The sequence below is a fragment of the Ascaphus truei genome, chromosome 3 (assembly GCF_040206685.1).
Source record: "Ascaphus truei isolate aAscTru1 chromosome 3, aAscTru1.hap1, whole genome shotgun sequence".
NCBI classification, from domain to species: domain Eukaryota; kingdom Metazoa; phylum Chordata; class Amphibia; order Anura; family Ascaphidae; genus Ascaphus; species Ascaphus truei.
Genome location: NC_134485.1, coordinates 381,420,295 through 381,441,093, shown reverse-complemented (window position 1 = coordinate 381,441,093; position 20,799 = coordinate 381,420,295). Strand labels below are relative to the sequence as shown.

General features: G+C 43.1%; 1 protein-coding gene across 4 annotated transcripts in view; it reads right to left on the bottom strand.

Moving 5' to 3' along the window:
* EXPH5 (exophilin 5) overlaps window positions 1-17,092 on the bottom strand; it is a 70,217-nt gene extending 53,125 nt beyond the window's left edge. For 2 of the 4 annotated variants that reach the window (XM_075592334.1, XM_075592335.1), the window contains exon 1: window positions 16,842-17,092. In XM_075592334.1, coding sequence (XP_075448449.1) covers window positions 16,842-16,984 — 143 coding nt within the window. In that variant the 5' untranslated portion in view covers window positions 16,985-17,092. Of the gene's footprint in view, window positions 1-3,314; window positions 3,788-16,841 lie in introns of those variants that run through there. The other 2 variants (XM_075592336.1, XM_075592339.1) reach the window with 2 other exon arrangements.
* Window positions 17,093-20,799: the final 3,707 nt, after the last annotated feature.

The following is a 20,799-nucleotide window of genomic DNA, read 5'->3' as shown; positions in this document are numbered from 1 at the left end:
CAAATATAGGAAACCTGTTATTTGAATTTTATACATATAATGCTGATCTCGAGCAGTCGGCTCAGAACTGCTGCAATTTTTTTATTTAAATAACACAAATTCAAAAATGAAAACTGCATCACTTACAGAAGCAAACTTTGATACACCCCATAATAACATTGCACAGATTCCTCTCTTAGCTGTTTTATAACCACTCCCAAAGTCACTCACCAACGCAAGCAGAGCAAATGCAGCACAATGTGAAACGGATGCTCTTAAAGCAGCAATATGGCTTAAATTTTTTATTTATTTATTACATGATTGAAGCAGGGGGTCTCCAGAGCTGGACCCTGTTAATTTCAGCTCCGGAGATGGTATCTCTGCTCAGTTTAAAGCCCCATGTCACGTGGGCCAATAGGAAGCCACACCGGATGATGTCACGGCTTCCTATTGGCCCACGTGACATTTAAAGCCGTCATTAGATTAGACACACTGTTTCTCTGACTGCAGGGATACTGGCACCACTACAGAGCTAAGTATCTCTGGAAGCAGGGGGTCCCCGGGAACTGACATTAACAGGGTTCAGCTCCTGAGACCCCCTGCTTCAGATCTGTAATAAAATATATATGTATTATTATATATATTTTTTAAAGCTTACCCGTACTGCTGCTTTAACAGTAACTTAACATCATAAATCATAATGGCCACTTGTGATCCTGCATATGTCCCCAAGTATCAGAATACCAGCATATAAAACGTATACCATGCTTTGCTGGTCCCTCTTGCTGCAAAGTGGGTAAAAAATATTTACTAATAAAGTGGTCCTGCTGCCTTGGCTGCATTTGCCATAATGCATATAATGAAATTATAAATGCACTGCTGAGATTAATACACACAAAACAGTAATAACTCCTTCTTTAATACATGCATCCATGCTATTTTATTTATATATCATCTGAACCAAAAAAAAATCAACTTCGGGAAAGGAGTCCCTTGGGCTACTGGATAAAGCAGAGGATATTGAGCATATCAATTAAAATAAAATTATTTATTTTAAAATAAAATAACATTACAGAGCACCAACAAACGTGAAATGACATGGTGCCTTTTCAGTATCTTATTAGTAGTAGCGAGGGATCTGAGGCACAGGGCGTTAATGAACCCGTGCAACGCGCTTCCAAAACAAAATGCTCACATTGCTTTTATTTTAGATTTTTCCTTCTGATCTCAACATATTAGGACATCCGTGTCTGGCTTAGAGAAGGTGGTGTATTCATTTTATTTTCAGCTCAATTGTACTGCAACTTGCTAGGGACAGAACCACAGCCAATATACAGGGATACTCCTTCTGCCAGCCTTGTAACCATAAAGACATCAAATGTCTGTCCATTTATATTTTATTTGAATACTTTAATACAGCCAATTGTCTAAGTATTTGCTTATGTCAGTAACATAAAACATGAATAAAGACTTAATATTAATCAGACTATCTGTATTTATATTACAGCATGCCAAGGTAAACTAGTTTACATGTCTTTGGCTTACAGTGAAAATATGAACCATCCTTTCCAGCAACATTGCATATTTGTCACTTTCAAATTGCAGGTATATTCTTATGCACCTAAAAGAATCTATTACGTCCGGTTTTGGTGGCTGGAGTTTAAATTGAGCTAAAAACCCAGGTTAGTAAAGTTGAAGATTTCAACCTTTAGTGCAGCAGGCATGTGGAATGTGTCACTTGTATTGCTCTGTGTTTTAGAACTGGAACCCTGCAGCTGAATTCAACACAACCGTTTCAGCTTATCACCCGCATCACCCCCAAAGAAGGCACCTTTTAGCAGCACCTGAAGGACAGCCAAATAGTGGTAATCTTTTACTGCTGTTCCTGCACTTCACCTGCCAACACACTGGACTGGAAATTAAACAGCCACATGTTACATGCTTCTCCCTCTCAGCTTTGGACTGCTCCTTTCTTGCCCTACCTTCTTTACCTCTGCACTCTCACCATCGCCTCTATCTTTAACTCCCACACTATCTCCCCCAAACCCTTCCACTTCCTCATATAATAATAATAATAATAATAATAATAATAATAATAATAATAGCATGTTGTTGTATAGCGCTGCTAGTTTTACGAAGCGCTTTACAGAGACATTTTGCAGGCACAGGTCCCTGCCCCGTGGAGCTTACAATCTATGTTTTTGGTGCCTGAGGCACAGGGAAATAAAATGACTAAAGTCACAAGGAGCTGACACTGGGAATTGAACCAGGTTCCCCTGCTTCAAACTCAGTGCCAGTCAGTGTCTTTACTCACTGAGCTGCTCCTTCTCATATCCTATTCACTACTGACATCCACTTCTTACATAACATTCCCGACACCAACAAAATCTAGTAATGCCTTCTCTTAAATGCTCTTCCTCCCCTTCCTCTGCTACTCTTATGCCATATCCCCTAATCCTGGCCCTATCCATGTACCAGTCCGCTCACATCTCACCCTCTACTCCAAAGTCTCCATTTCGCAATGCAATAAATTATTAGTAGCAGCCGCCTTGCGATGCAGGTATGTCTGCTAATAATGTATGGTATTCCTTTGGCGCCCACGTTGGACCTTGATAAGGAACAGTTTTTGAGACTACGTCACAACGTCTCAGTCTTTCTAAAATGAGCTGAAGAATTGGAGTCTCTGTTCCAAGAGAGAGGATACATCAGAAGGGCCATTAAAAAAAGGCTTTCAGGGAGGCGCATGCGTGATGCGACCAGAGGAGGAAGCCTAAAGAGAGAGCTCCAAGAGCGGCTGGGAAAGGCAGGCACTGATAATGGTCTCAGGTACAAAGCAGCACCGCAAAGAACGAAAGCAGGCAGGGGAAACCCGAAGGACCCGAATATGCCAAAAAGTACAAAATCTGCTCCCCTGGAAGCAGCGAATTTCTTCCGCAAGAGAGAAAGACCGCGGAATCAGAGGGAGAGTGGCGGCCATCTTAGCAAGGGCAGGTCTGATTCAGCTACACTCCCAGACACTGTCCATGCTCTGAAAACAGTAGAGCACAAAAAAGACTCTCAGAGACCGTTCGTTACCAAATTGTGAAAAACTACTAGTGAAAGACAAAGTTGATATAACCAGGTTTATATCCATGTGTTGCAGGGTACATGCAACCACACGCGGGTTTTCTTGATAAGGCTGTTTATTGAGCCTGAAAATGGCACACAAAAATAACAAGAGCTTTTCTTCAGCATAAATAAAGTAAAGCAATATAAGTGCTGAGCGGGCTTTGTCCTTTCTGTTCAAAGTCCACAGAAACAATATAGCATCAAAAAAACTGTCCCAGAAAACAGACCTTAAATCAAGCTGTTCTCCCTCCAGAGTTTCAGTGTATCTCCATGCTTCAGACAGCATACAAAAAGACAGACAGTTCGTCAAACATGCATTTTCAAGACAGACCTTATAGCAGTAATCTACTTCAGCATCTCAGTCCTCACTCTCTTGACCAGCTAGCCTGCATGTGTGTACAGCCTGGGGTTTTTAAAACACCTTGATGAGGCAGCTGGGCTCAGACTAATTAACCCAGCTGAAAGTTAACCTCCTCACTGCTGCACTACAGATAAGTCTGCCAGGCATATGGCTGGTGGACGTTTATTTACCCTGTCACACTATGTTTAACCCGTAATGGAATAGTATCTTCTATATCCTTAATAAACATAGGCACAGTCTTATAAAAGGAGGCAGACTTGACCCACATGTTGAATCTGGTATAAAATGAAAAGGGAAATTAGCAACGCCTTAACGGAGTAATTTGCAAAAATAAAAAATAGTGAAAGGAAATCAAAGGGACCCCTTGTCCCTCACAGACTAACAATTACGTATATAATGGTATCCCACACTCAATATAATAATCTCTATCATAGACCAAGACAGTAACAGCAAACACATAATTGTTACTCATTGTGCTACATATACACAATATCAGGAACAGGCATAGCACAAAAACAAAGCATGGAGCTGTCATAAAAAGACATGAAGAATAGTGATAAGAAATACTTCTCCACAGCTCTCAAACATCTAAGCACACATAAAAAATGGGCTGGTAACGTAATATATAGCTAAAAGAAAAAGGGAAAAGGGAAAAGAAGCAAAAATAACTGGACCACCAATAAAACAAGGTACTCAACAAAAATATTTACAGAAAAATGTATAAGGGGACAACATTTCAGGGGCTGACCCCATATTCAGGACTGTTCCCACCAGTTGATAGAAACTGTAGTACTTCCCTTCAGTATGAAAAATAACAATAAATATAGATCTTGTCCGAAACCAGCAAATAATAGAGAAATATGTGCAGAGTAGCGATGAGGTTTTAATCCAAATGCAGCTCACACGAGTCCCAGCATGCACTTGTGAAAGACAACTCGCATATAATCAGTTAAGCCTCCATGGAATAACACATGCTATATCATTAATAAACATTAGTACAGTACAGTCTTATAAAAGACTTGAGACCACACGTTGAATCTGGTGTCTCTATGGTAGACAGGAGAACATTTAATGCATCAAATTAGTTGGTCCATAGCAATTTTCTAGCTAAAACAGATAGTCTTGGGTTGATTAAGAAGGTTTATGGATCATATAAATATCTGCCTCCCACATGAATATTCGTGGATAAAACTAAGAGCAAACAGTTTACTATTAAACACTATATCAATTGTATAACTAAAAAGGTATGTACTATTAATTGTCTTACATGCACATGTCAACAACTGTATATGGATATGAAAATGCTTGCAACATTACCATATAACAATTCTGACACTGCTAATATATATATATATATATATATATACATACATACAGTGGTTGACAAATCACCAAAAAATCTACTCGCCACACAAAAAAATCTACTCGCCACCTAGTACCAAACGTGTGCTGCTTGGGCCAATATTTACTCGCCCGGGGGTTAAATCCACTCGCCCTGGGCGAGCAAATGTATAGGTTTGTCGAACACTGTGTGTATGTATATATATATATATATATATATATAAAAATATATTATATATATTAGCAGTGTTATATATATAATAATAATATATATAATCAGAATTGTTGATGACACATTAAGCCCTAGATGTCAAAGCTTTTTGGCATTGATGTAGTTAAAACATGCAATAGAGGTGCTGACCTGGAAAGGCGATTACAGCAATGGGAAAGTAAATGGATTTTTGGATTACAAACAATGACATCTCTGGGACTAGAGTAGAAACTCACATATACTGGTTTCATTTATTTCTATCATCTCATCTTTATCTTCATATTTTTCCAAGTTTTTTTTTTCTTGATATGAACTTACACCAATCCATGATTTATTCATTGCTAGCTCTCCCAATCTCCCATTACAGAAACCTGGCTCATCCACTCAGGCATCGCCTCTTCTGCTGCTCTTCCCTAAAGTACCTTTCCATTAGCCCCACCCCTAAACCTGGAGACAGACAGGGCGGTGGAGAAGGCATCTGTCAAGGAGTGCTCACCACAAACAAGGCATGACCACGGGACCGAGGTTGGGATGGATATAAACACCACATACAGTAGGTTGGTCAAGGTAGCCGGGTCTGGGTTGGAGAGGTACGGATCGTTGCAGGTACTATTAGCTGGGGTCTTGGTTGAAGAGAGAAAAATAGTCGTTGTACGGTGCCGAGGTCAGGGTTGGAGAGGTGTGGATTGTCGTGGATAGCCAGGGTCAGGAGTACAGAAGAGCGGAGTCCAAAACAAGCCTGGTCAATAACAGAGAGCTGCGAACAAGTGGACAAGACTGCAAGGCTAGGAAGCAATGAACACAACAGAACATTGAATTATGCTCAGCTAATTTGCCAGTGGGGCAGCTAAGCATAACAAGGAGAGAACAACCAATGAGAAACCTGTAGCGTGGAGGTGTGTCAACAGTTAGGATTGTGGTTGGTGAATCCGAAGCAGGAATCAGGCGAGATGAGGATTCCTGACCAGGTCTGAGGAGGAGAGACCAGTGTGCAGCGAACGTGCGCGCGCTGCGAGAACGCACGCTGGAGGCGGAGGAAGGGACATTAAGCCTGGAGCAGGGTGCGCGTGCGAGGAATTTGCCGGGTGGTCCCAGCAGGAGGCACGGAAACCAGCAGCGGCAGAAGCAGAGGAGGCGAGACCCTCAGCAGTGAATAGGGGCGAGTGGGGAGAGCGTGACTCCCCGATCCTTAGAGTATCCTACTATCTCCATGCTGAACATTTCAAAATCAGACCCCCTTTCCCTCCATATTTTTTCGCCACTCTTCATCTGTGTTGCGGTCATCAATCACCCCCCTGGACCAATGTCTCAATAACTTTGCTGCCTGACTTTAGCACTTTCTTTCTTCTGACACACCTACGTCCTTTCTGGGAGACATTAACAGTCCTAGTAACAACCCCAAAATTTCAGCTACCTCCCAACTTATCCCTCGTTTGGTCTCTCCCAGTGGACTACCTCTCCTACTCACTGTAATAAAACACTCATTTGACCTGGTTTTCTCCTGCTTCTGCTCACTCAGACTCTAACTTTTCAAACTCTCCATTCCCTCTCTCTAATCACTGTCTCCTAACCTTTAGCCTCTCTCTACCCTACAACACTTAACCCAACACAAGCACACACATAGATACCTACATGCTCTAAATATCCACCAATTTTCCATAACATAGTTATATAGTAGATAAGGTTGAAAAAATACATATGTCCATCAAGTTCAACCTATGCTAAATTTAGATGGCAGATACTTTATCCTATAATTGTACTTACAGTACATTGGTCCAGAGGAAAGCAAAACCCAGCACCCCCCCCCCCCCAGTGAAACATCATCTAATGATATCTGATAGGGGAAAATAGATTCTTTCCTGACTCCAAATAATGGCAGTCAGATTTCTTTCTGGGTCATCATCCTTCCCATGTTTACTTATTTTGTATAACCCTGTATCCCTTTCCTTTCTAGAAAGAGAAATTGTCCAACATTTTTGAAGATATCTATTGTATTTGACATCAGTCTCATAGGTAATTAATGCCACATTTTAACTGCCCTTACTGTAAAGAACCCTTTCCTTTGTTGCTGGTGAAATCTCCTTCACTCCAACCTTAAGATATGACCTATATGTAATTTGTACTGTCATTTGGATGAATAGTTCTATTAAAAGCTCCTTGTATTTACCCCAAATATATGTGTATATATAGTTATCATATACCCTCTTAGGCGCCGCTTTTCTAATGTAAACAAACCTAATTTAGCTAGCCTCTCCTCATGTCAGATTTTCCATTCCCTTTATTAATTTGGTTGCTCTTCTCTGCCCTTATTCTAGTTCCATCATGTCTTTTTTATGGAGTGGTGCCCAAAACTATATTCTATATTCAAGGTGTGGTCTTACGAATGCTTTATTACAGGGGTATCATTATGTTTACTTCCCTTCCATCCATTTCCCGTTTAATGCAAGAGGAGATCTTATTTGCATTTGCAGCTACTATTCCTGTTTCCCAAATGCATAACCTTACTTTTATCTGTATTAAACCTCTTCTGCCATTTACCTGACAAGTTTACAGTCTATACAAGTCCTTCTGAAGATAAATTACACCCTCTCTATGCCAATCTGAAGGGCATTAATAAATAAGTTAAAAAGCAGGAGTCCCAGTACCAACCCTTGAGATACTCCACTCACAACGTGAGCCCAACCTGAAAATGTTCCATTTATGACAACTCTCTGTTTTCTATCCTCCAACCAGTTTTCAATTAAAGTGCAAATATTTTGTACCGAGTCCAATTTCCTTAATGTTGTACACTAACCTGTTGTGTGGCACCATATCAAAAGCTTTTGCAAAATCTAAGTAGACCATATCAACTGCATTACCCCATCTAAATTCAGAATTCCCTCCTCAAAGAAACTAATAAGTTTAGTTTGGCATGACCTACCCTTCATAAGTCCATGATAACTATTACTAATAATTGTGTTATCCATTAGGTATTCCTGAATATTATCTCATACTAAACCTTCAAGTAGCTTTCCCACTATTGATGTTAGATTTACAGGCTGTAATTCTCTGGTGGTGATCTAGCTCCCTTTTTAAATATAGGCACCACGTCTGCTTTACGCCAATCTTGTGGTACTGAGCCTGTGGAAATGGAGTCCTTGAATATTAAATGTAATGGTTTGGCTATTACTAAACTTAGCTCCTTGAACTTTTGGTTGTATGCCATCGGGGCCAGGTGCCTTATTTACTTAAATTTTATCAATCCGCCTTTGCACTTCATCCTCAGTTAACCAATTGTTCATTAATATAAAGCCAATGTCTTCCTCCTGCGACACTACTATGGCAAGCGATTCATGCTGTGTACTGCCTATGCGGACAGTCTGGCGATCTGCCACACAAGCACTCAGCTGTTATTAAGGGAACCCAGAGCCTCTGATGGCCAGCTATGAGTGCAGCACTCAGCTGTTAGGAGGGGAAATCCCTCACCCGGTGCTTCTCCCTGCTCGCACTCAGCTGTAAGCAGGGGAAAACACCTACCCAGGACTTCTCCTTTCCTGGACTGCCAGCTACTAGTGCAGGGAGAACTGAGAGATACATCCCCCCTACCTGTCTGACCTCTAGGTACCTAAGCAGAGTCTGAGGCAAGTATACTACCAGGACTGTGCTGCTGTAGAGTTACTAACCTCCATTCTATCAGGGAATACCTACCCTCCCTATCCTGTCTGTCCACTGTTTATCCCATACTGTGCAACTGCATCAGCCTGACAATACTCATAAAAGGATCTAAAAGGGTTTTTACATTCAGCCCTTGCTCACTTGAATCTATAAAGACTATCTGGAATTTATATATGGCTCCAAAAAGCCCCCTCTTTCTATAGATGCTGGGACACTTAAGAGACCTAATATTCACATTTGCATTGTTGTAGTTAAATTACAGGGCAGTCTGAACAATACCCTGAGTGCCCAATTTAATTTACAGGGCAATGTGAACAATATTGTATTGATTGCTGCTAATAACAGCACTAATATTGTTCCACTTTGAGTGATCTACACTACAGTAGACTATACCTCCATTGTTATATGCCCCATGCGTTAACGATTTTTGTGCCCCATTATTTTTATCTTGTTAGAAATAAAAATAATTTGAACCATATCACTAATAGACTATCATAGGGGTTACCTCGAGGTTTTTTCATTACACTGTTCACAACAGTATTTCAAGAGCATTTCTGAGTCTCAAGACTGATACCACTTCTGAACAAATTAGATCTGAGTGCATGTAATTGGGGTTTCTATACTTTCCCTGTCTTTGGGGAAAGAGACCTCTTTATATGCTATTACCACTACCCTAGTGCACCCAGACTAATATCTAAGACTAAGAGTGAGCGGGTGGTCTTTTTTGTTTATACCCTCTGTGTGGTGGCAACGTCTTCCGGCATCTTCCCCTGCAACCACTGCGTCAAATGATGCCGCGTTGCCATGACAACAGGAACGGCACGTAACGTAACAGAATCACGTGACGCACATTGTAATGATAACAAGATGCTACTTTACGTCACAAATCATGCGGCACCACGTTGTCATGGCAACTTGACGCCACGTGACGTTGTGACGCGCGCAGCCATATTGAAGTGAGTTGCAGGGGGAGATACCGGGAGGACGCCAGAGGAAAGTGCTCTATTTAAAAATTTTAAAAAAATCTCCGAGTTGGCCTTCAGTCGAAGGTGGCGACCCTAGTTTCATTCCCACCATGTTTCAGTAATGCCTATGATATCATACTGATCCCTTGTAGCTATTAATTCAAGCTCCCCCATTTTATCTGTCAGGCTTCCTGCATTAGCAGTGAAGAAAAAAAAGGAGAAAAAGCAGCGCACAGCCAAGGGAGTCGGGTCCAAAACAAGAAAAACAAGAAAAATGTATTTAAACATGATTTTTAAAAGGCGGTACACGGCTCTCCTATGCATCTCGTACACTTCTGTACTTTATCAAGGAGTGAAAAAACATTCTCCCTGGGTTCCCTTTTAAAACTGGAGCTTCTGTGGCGTTTTCGTGCCAAAATGCCATGACGTTCAATTCCCCCCCCTCCCCCCTCCTGTGTTAATGGATGTAGCACTGAGCTCTGTCTGTGTTTCATGTTCTGTCTCAGGCTCAATCAGTTGCTCAGTCATTATGATTGAGTCCCCGGTGCTGAAGCAGGGATATCTTGTTCATGGCCCTTGAGGACTGGAGATGACCACCCCTGTACTAGGGTTAATAATACCTCTAATTTTTATTTAGCAACGTGTAAATCTTCAAATCTTTCCAGAATTTGGTCCAAAGATCTTTTCCCCAATGTTTTGAACTGTCAGATTTCTTGACATAAGGTACAGTACCTATTTTTTTTTAAGCCACTTTGACCGATACCCAAAATCTATAATTGGGCCACGTCACTTTGACAAAAGTCAGATATGCTGGTGCAATGTTTGAGTCGTAACAGTTCAATTCACCCTACAGATATTAACAAATTCTTTCAGGTTTTCACATAGCATTCATGTATAGGCAGCTTATCTCAAAATATGTGACAAAACACAAGGCTAACTTTATCTGCGGAGAATAAAAGCATGCAGAATTATGGTTTTCCACAACACACTAAAATCGTCATTATTATACGGCAAATAGACTTATGAAAACAACCATGTGGTGACACACATTTTGGAGTCAGTGTGGCACAATGCTTTGCAGTGCCACCTACTTTATCGCCAATGTGAGATACAGTAAGTGGTAGAATAGCAAATATGAGCATTTGGAAGACCACATCCATCACTTTCACCAAATGAAAAGATAAAATGGGGGTTATGTATGTATGTATGTATGTATGTATGTATGTACGTATGTATGTACGTATGTACGTACAGTGTCCTGGCTGCAAAACTCATTCAAAGAACATAACCACATTATCAAAGGAAGAAAAAGATAATTTCACATAATTTCTTTTAAACCTGATGCTGTTGTATGTGAACTTATTCCATAGCGTTTGCAGCTGGGAGAATGATGAATTGGCCCCAAGGTCTCAGAAAAATGTATTCTTCAGGGCTTGAATTCCACTTAGATTCAGTCGGCCTCCTGCAGCTATGTGGGCTGTGATAGCGGAGTTGGGAGAGGAATCGTGTGGATTTAGGAGGCAATGATATTGCATGATGCTTTACAATCCAGATGTCCGTTGAAAGAATCTGTAGCCACGGACATGGCTGGATATCTAATTTAACAGAAGAGATGATTTTCAAATTTTGACATCACAAGTATGTACAACATACTTGGAAAAATGAATTAAATAAAACGTTCTGTATCTACAAATTAACTTAATTCAGCTGGAATGGGATGAAGGATTGGCTGAGTGACTCTGAAAACAACCACAATGTGTGTGAAGCAGGAGAGCCTGGTCCAAATCCCGGGGTCGGCTCCTTGTGACCTCAGGCAAGTCACTATCTCCCTCTGCCTCAGGCACCAAAAATAGACTCGAGGCATGGACTCGTGCCTGAAAACAAATTCTATGTACAGCGCTGTGTACGCTGTCAGCTATATACAAGAAAAAAATATTATTAATAGCACCACTCTATATTAGAAAAAAATAATAACTCCGGTAGTAATTCAGACAGATCATTTCTGAACTTAAAAAAAAAAAAAAGGACATCTCTGTCCTGCGGGAACAGACAGATACTCGAAGGTAGAATGGATGAGATCATTCAGACCCAAAATGACAGTGAAGTGAAAGCCCTGCTAATTAATTATCTTTAATGAGAGATGCACAAAACGACCTGGAAAACTGCTCCCGGCTAAATAACATTCGCCTCAGTAACATACCTCAATCTGTCCCCTATTATTGACTCTAATGAGCCTATTTTCGTAGCTCCAACGTTTGTCAATCCGTTTCTAAAAAGAGCCCTTTCCGATCGGAATGGCTTTGCTATTCTGTCAGCCCTTCTCACATGTCTAATCTTCGTGGAAAAGGCTTTTTCAGAAGCGGTTTCACTCCGGCTTTGACAATCCGATCAGTTTGTCAAAATAGCTTCCAACTCGCATTTTTGGCCAACATCTGCAATTCTCTTGCTCCGTTATGCAAACCGCTTCTAAAAACACGATTTTTCTTCCACGCGAGATTGGTATTGCGAGTTTCACCCAGAGCCTGAAATATGGGTTTGAGTGAGAGAACAAAACCCATAAATCAAACGGAGGATGGAATTAGCACCACCTCAGGTCATTACGCTTCTAAATCAAGTACAATCCGGCATTTTGGCTGTTAAACCATGCGGTTTGCCACTTATTATAGACGCAGTTTAGAAAATACAATTTGCATTAGAGGATAGGGTTTTTACTCATTTGTTACTTCTTAACATGCCAAAGTGCGCAGTTTGGCAATGACAAATTCGTAGCTGCGAGAATAGGCCTCATAGACTTATTCTGAAAAAAGTCTAAGTGGGAACTGAAACGTTAATGATTTGTTTGTAATCGTGTAATAAATGTGTTACTACTTTACCATAAGTGCATTGGAGTGCCGGATTTCTGTTTTTTAATTTTATACACCAACCACGGGTTTGGGCTGACGAGCGCCTTGGCAGGATCAACAATTCCTGGCAAAGTTATCACCACATTTGCCTGCAGAACAACTACTACTAGAACCGACAGAGCCCAAGGGCCTAAACAGCTGGGCCCGCACAAGTAGAGAGATGTGCTAATAAGGCCACATTACTTCAACTCAAAAGAAGCAATCCTAAATGCAGCAAGACAAACCCCATATTGAATTATGTAATGAGCTAGCCCCCTCTATGCTAAATAGGCACAGAGAATTGCAGCCGGTCCCTACATGTCTGGGAGAGATATAAATGGGGGTTTTCCTTCAGTCTCCTAGTATGGAAAGATGATAACATCACCTCCATTAAAAATCAATTGAAGATGAGAGAGATTTCGTAAAAATATGAGACTTCACATTTCAGCTGATTTAGGTGGATGAAAGCATCGGGCAAGAAAAGAAACAAGGACCCAGAGACATCCCGCGCTACAGAGAATTAACCTATAAAAGAATTCGAGAACCGAAATGCGTTGGTTTCCCTTCTCCAAGATGGTCGCTCTGCTGATTGCATCCAGTTAATCTGTTGGTATTGTTGGTATTGTCCGGGTTTTAAACTCTCCTGAGAAACATAAAACTAGCATTTCAAGAATTTCACAAACATAATTATGATGCTGTTTTCCTTCAGGAAAAACATTTTGTTTGTACAATTTTTGGGCTAGAAGAAAATTGTGATATATATCTCAACCCCCGTATAACGCTGTGCTTGGGGTCCAAAGAATCACATCGCGTTACAAGCAGATCGCGTTAGAAATAATGTACAATAAAGTATTTAAGATACCAATAAACGTGTTGTAAAGTATTCCTAAATATGAAAATTGGGAGCCACCCTTGCATTACGTTATAAGCGGATTTGCGATGTAACGGATCGCGTTATAAAGGGGTTGAGCTATATATCACAATGCTCGCACACTGAAATTATCTTTTCTTCAATTAAATCTGTCCAAAAATAGCTTCTGGTGACTCACAAACTGCTAGAGACAAGAGCCCCACACAAATTCTTGGACAAAAGCAAAAACTATTCTGTGATTTACCTTCAGAACTAATTCAGCATCCTGAGCTGTTACACAGGATGACAAATCCAATGACACTATCTAAAAGGCATACACTGTATTATCTGCAATTCGACCAGATGATATTACTAGTGTGTTAGCATGTGCTCTATGAGCCTTAGAAGACAGGCTGACATCAGGTAATATCAACACAAGTGTAACTCAGGCTGTATAACCCCATAATTGCTATCTGGTTATAATAAGAGAGACAGTCAAAGGTCATGCAAAACATTCTAGGAGAACAATATCTAAACCACAGTAGTGTTTTATCTTGTGATAACGAAATTCACTCATTTAGAGCTGGCCTGTTCAAGAGATACTGCAGTATATATATAAAAAAAAAAAACCTTCCTTCTGCCATCCCTTGGACAGACTCATCCTAAAGAGAATTATTGGAGCGCTTCAGTAATTACAGCTGCTGATCCCAAACGCACTGACCTTGTACCTTTTAACTCTCTCTTCAGAGCCAAGATCTTCTATTAATTATTATCACAGGTTATGGCACAAAATGACAATACGGACCTGTGTACTGTACAGTACTGTACGCCCATCAGTAAATATCATCTAAGCAGTTTTATGGAATTCGTTCAGCAATATAATAAGAATATAAAGCGCAGTACAGAGTCATATTTTCAATAGTGGTGCAAAGTTTTCACACGAAAAGAAAAAAAAAACCCTTTTTACTTTCAACCAATATTTTCAAACGTGTTCAACATCAGGGAAAATGTTGTTGGGCCTCCTTTTATATGTTTGGACATTGTTGTGCTATAAAAATAGAACTGGAGAAAGCCTTTCTGAACAGAATGGTACCGGGATTGTACTGTAAGTAGAATCACACAGTACTTTCTCCGGCAAAGGGGCCACACACTGCAATGAAGTGGTCCAAAAAGACCCCCCAAAGTGTATAGTGGGATAAACGGTTCTGAAAGTGTGTACCACAGGTAGTTCTCAAAGACTTTACTAATGTTAAAATAAAAAACCCTCAAACTTCACATCAGCCACTGATTTCTATTTGTCAGCATATCAGGCTTCAAGTTTGTTCTGGGATTTTTTTGGATCTGTATCCAGTAATTTCAAACAAAATCAGGTAGGTATGATATACCTGGTTTGCTGATGAACAGAGCTAACATAGCGGCCAATCACACAATTACAAACACTGAAGTGATCCATGATAAGTGCATCTCTAACACATTTTTACACACAGGGAAGCAGTGATCATCCAGATGCTAAACATTCATCTGTAGGTTCACAAGTCATCTAACAATGTGGAGTTAACGTCTACATTATTTGTGTAATTCTCTTTTCTCTGTACACACTCTCTCTAGGTGACCTAATAACATCTCTTGGGTTTAAATATCACCTCTATGCTGACGACACATAAATTTACTTTTCAACACCCGACCTTACACCTGCTGTACAAACCAAAGTTTCTGAATGTCTCTCTGCTATATCATCCTGCATGGCCCTCCACCGCCCCTCAGTTACTCCCTTCCCCTCCTCCCGCCAAATCCCCCCCTTCTTGCCTTCTCTCTCTGAAGGCCCCACTTCTATGACAACCATGGTTGTCAATCTTTCTCCCCCAAAATGTTAAAATGGTCTTGTATTAGGCTGTACAATATGTATGACGAACATTTGCTGTATCACTGCCTAATAAAACCATATGGAAAAAAGAAGCATATGAATAGCACTGTGGATTATACTGGACACATGATACATATAGCTTGGCCCCCTGCAGACGCACTTACCTGAATTCCCTCCTGTCTCTGTACGTTCTCCCTACCTACCAATTAGACTGTAAGCTCCTCGGAGCAGGGACTCCATTTCCTTAATGTTACTTTTATGTCTGATGCACTTATTCCCATGACCTGTTATTTATATTATTTATTTGATTACCACGTGTATTACTGTGAAGCGCTATGTACATTAATGGCGCTATATAAATAAAGACATACAATGCAATAATGCTCTGTATGGCTGGACCCTGCTCAAACCACTTACTTAACTGTCAGTGTGAGCTCCCTACTGCTATACTGAGGGGTACCAAGAACCCTGAAGCCCTCTTTTGGATTCATACGAAGACTCAAACATTGATGAAAGTGCCCTTCATTGCAAATCATTTTGCTATAATAACAAAATCACTCACCTGCCTGCTCTGACCTTTTATCTCAGCTCCCACATACATAATAATAATAATAATAATAATAATAATAATAATAATAATAATAACTGGCCCTAAGCCACCGACTCAGATCAATTGGCACAGAAAGAAAGTATAGAAATTTGATTGACAAAAACTTATTTTTCCCAGCACACACTGGTGTCAAAATTAATCAGTCCAGTTTTAAACAATATGTCCTAAACTATGAAACAAAAACAAAGTGGCACTTTATCCAAAACTGTCACATTTTATATCAAAAAGGCACAGTATAAGTGCTTTATAGTACGAGTTTAAATAGAAATATGATCAACCTGTAAGTATAGTATGTCATAGGACTGTGCAGTGTAGCCCAGGCGGTTATATCTTGTTAGTAGACACAAGTGGATACTACACTGTCTATACCAGAGACAAAACACAATGAATATTTTAGCAGGTTAAGTAATTTTTCAATCTCAGCTACTTTTACTGGGCGTGTATGTATGTAAACACACACACAAATTAACTTGCCTACTGTATGTGTGCTAAACAAGTATATTTCTTTACGTTTGCATACATAAATACATGTTTCTAGATATTCTGTACCCATTTCCCTAATTCTTATGCTTATTTCCCAGTGAGCGCCAAGTCACCTGCACAGGTGAGAGCTGCCCCCGCTCCAACTCACACATTACCTGCCCCCCTCACATCTGCACACACGTGACCTGCCCCCTCACACATTACCTGCCCCCTCACAATTGCCCCCCTCACACCTGCACAAACGTTACCTGCCCCCCTCACACCTGCACACACATTACCTGCCCCCCTCACACCTGCACAAACGTGACCTGCCCCCCTCACACCTGCACAAACGTGACCTGCCCCCCACACCTGCACACACATTACCTGCCCCCTCGTACCTGCACAAACGTGACCTGCCCCCTCGTGACCTGCCCCCTCACACCTGCACAAACGTGACCTGCCCCCCTCACACCGGCACATACACGTGACCTGCCCCCCTCACACCGGCACATACACGTGACCTGCCCCCCTCACACCTGCACACACATTACCTGACCCGCTCCCTCTCTGCCCTCCTCAGCTGCTCGTCTCTCTGCAGCACCTCCAGGATCTGGCTGGTTTCCGTCTCATCTAAGAAGCTGAGATCCAGCCTGTCGCTGGTTGCTTTAGTCATGTTCCTTGCGGGGAAGAACATTAACCCTTTATTTCTTCTTTTTTTTTTCTTCCTAACTTCTAATTTTAATTGGCATTACTCAGGCACTGATCTCGTGCCAGCGCCGCGAGTCCTGCAGCCTGTCCCCGCGCGCATTGTGCAATGCCCCGGTGTGTGCTGAGCCAGCCCGCACCTCCAGGCTCAATCCGCCTCGTGAGTTACAGGCTGCTCCGCCAATCCGCGTACAGCACAAGGACAGGGGGTGGGAAATCCACCAATCCGAATAAAGGACGGGCGGGATCACAACAGTTTGTTCACTGACAGCCTCAGTAGTGTGTGTGTGAGTGAGTTGAGTGCAGCATGGGCTATGGACCTGACACACTCGTTACAAAGCTACCGTGATCATGACATTGAAATGCAACCTGCAACCACTACACAGCATAACCCTGAGCCTAGTCTGAAGCTTAGTGCTTCCTGCCCCTACATGTACAGCACGCAACCCCTACTATTAATCCTATATAAATGCCAACTGGGAAAAAATAATTTAATGGAACAATTTGTCGGATTTTATTCTTCATTTCTGGAGGAACTAAAAAGAGAAAACGTACCCTTAGCTAGTGGCACTCTGTCACAGTGCAAATAGAGAGTAATGGAGAAGAAATAACTTGTAATACGTTAAAAACTCAGTCAAATGCATTTGAAAAAAGGCTCAAATAGCTATTTACTTAAACACTCAATGTAATAATTCAGGAGGTTTAAAAATAGTTGTAGGCAGCTAAAGTTAGGCTCCTGTTCAAATACACACACTACAGTAATTAGTGTATTGTTATAACTCTGTGCCCAGGACATACTTGAAAACGAGAGGTAACACTCAATGTATTACTTCCTGGTAAAATTTTTTTATAAATAAATAAAAAGTACAGTATGTCTGAATAGAAATATAGTTTCACAGTAGCTAAGTAAGTGGTACATTTATATAAAAATCACTGTTGCACGAATTACATTAATTCCTTCTAGGTCATAAAACATCCGAGCTCACAAATAGTCTGTGTGTGATATGCCTAATCTAACCAGGGAGACAGAAACAAGGTAGTAGAGTGGAAGTAGGACAGGGTCCCTATTTATTTCTGTTATTGGGGCTGAGTGAGGATTATTTGTGAAAAACTGATTTGTGGAGGAGTTAATTTATTGGAGTAGATGCATTGTATAATGCTAAGGCCCCGTTGCCCGCGTCCGCAAGGCTGTCTTGCTTGCCGGCGGCGCATGCAACTCACTGCACCACGATCTGCGGTCTGCAGGAAACTTTTTCCGGTGCGGGGGGTGCGTGGCCAAAACGGGTGGGGGGGCACGGCCATGACGTGAGGGGGCGGGACCGCCCCTCAGCCGTTCAGTTCCTCAACTCCTCAGCCCCTCAACACATCAACCGCAGAGCCCCTCATCCGTTCATCCCCTCAACACCTCAACCGCAGAGCCCCTCATCCGTTCAGCCCCTCAACACCTCAACCGCAGAGCCCCTCATCCGTTCAGCCCCTCAACACATCAACCGCAGAGCCCCTCATCCGTTCAGCCCCATAATACATAAACCGCAGAGCCCCTCATCCGTTCAGCCCCTCAACACCTCAACCGCAGAGCCCCTCAGCCATTCAGCCCCTCAACACATCAACCGCAGAGCCCCTCATCCGTTCAGCCCCTCAACACCTCAACCGCAGAGCCCCTCATCCGTTCAGCCCCTCAACACCTCAACCGCAGAGCCCCTCAGCTCCTCAACACCTCAACCGCAGAGCCCCTCAGCCGTTCAACCTTTCAACACCTCAACCGCTGAGCCGCTCAGCCATTCAGCCCCTCAACACCTCAACTGCTGAGCCCCTCAACTCCTCAGCCGTTCAGCCCCTCAAACGCTCAGCCCCTCACACACACAGACAGGCACTCACGCACTCAGGCACACACACAGACAGGCACTCAGGCACACACACAGACAGGCACTCAGGCACACACACAGACAGGCACTCACGCACTCAGGCACACACACAGACAGGCACTCAGGCACACACACAGACAGGCACTCAGGCACACACACAGACAGGCACTCAGGCACACACACAGACAGGCACTCACACACAGACAGGCACTCAGGCACACACACAGACAGGCACTCACGCACTCAGGCACACACACAGACAGGCACTCAGGCACACACACAGACAGGCACTCACACACTCAGGCACACACACAGGCAGGCACTCAGGCACACACACAGACAGACACTCAGGCACACGCACAGACAGGCACTCAGGCACACACACAGACAGGCACTCAGGCACACACACAGACAGGCACTCACGCACTCAGGCACTCACACAGACAGGCACTCAGGCACACACACAGACAGGCACTCACACAGACAGGCACTCAGACACACACACAGACAGGCACTCACGCACTCAGGCACACACACACAGACAGGCACTCACGCACTCAGGCACACACACAGACAGGCACTCAGGCACACACACAGACAGGCACTCACACACAGACAGGCACTCAGACACACACACAGACAGGCACTCACACACTCAGGCACACACACACAGACAGGCACTCAGGCACACAGACAGGCACTCACGCACTCAGGCACACACACAAACACAGACAGGCACTCACACACTCACAAATACACACAGGGGGGTGAATCGGACCACGGGGGATCGGAGCAGGGGGGGGAATCGGAAGGGGGATCACGACACAAAGCTCGGCAGGCGAATTAACCCCGTCACTGCTAGGGGGGCCTTCAACCCAATACTTAGGTGCTGACATTGTCCCGCTATACATGAGCAGCGCATACAACGGCGATGTCCCACACTACAGTATGCTTACAGGTGTGTGTGTCACACACACACCTCCCGTGGCGAAGAGGAGAGAGTCTGTGGAAGGGAGCAGGGGGGTCTCCCTTGGTGCTGCAGAGTTTATTTAAAATCGCTGCTTTCCCCCCACCCTCTCCTCCCCGCTCCCCGATGCCTCCGCTCCCCGAAGCCTCCCCTCCTCATTGGCTCACAGCCACACCACGTGACGCGTCGCCGCTTGGGATTACAATTCTCTTGAATCCCCTGGCGGCTGAAGCGTCACAGCGCGTAGTGAGCCCTGCAGGGAGGAGGGACTGGGACCGGCTCGGGAGAATAACATCAGATGGTGCGTAGCGCGCGCGCGGCTACCTGCGCCACCGGACGCAGCGGGACCAAAGCCTAAGTCAAGTAAGTGGTGGAAGTTCTCAAGTTTGCTATTCATTTGATGAAGAAGTCCAGGTGAACGTGCCATGATGTTTTCTTACTAACAGTGTGTCTGAGACTTAGTTTTGGTTTTAAGAAAGATAGGGCAGCCATATGGCTCTGATCACCAGAAAAAGAACAGCAGATCTACAGCTAGTTTGTCAATCACAGTAGAGTAGATATCTTTGCACATTATATTGAGAGAGCAGACACCTTCCCCAGGTACCAACACTTAGACCAGTGGTCCTCAGCTTTATGTGAGCATTGGCGCCCCTGGAGGATTGGGGTAATGTGTGATGGGCACCAAACCCATCCGGCCTTACTTGCCCCTTGCCTCTCACACATACCACACTCTCCCACACACCTAAACATGTCAGCTGCGTAACATGTGCATCCCGCGCTGTCTGAAGACACGGAGGCTGAAATCCGCCTCCCCTCTCCAGGCTCGGAGAGGACAGGGGGATCGCAGACTCGTTGTTTCTGGACCGTGTGGGATGTGTCGCTGAGCAGCTGGCAGTGTGTCTCCCATAGGGGCTACGGTGGCCTTGGTAGAGGTTTGTGGCACACTGATTTAGACACATGACAGGCCCAATC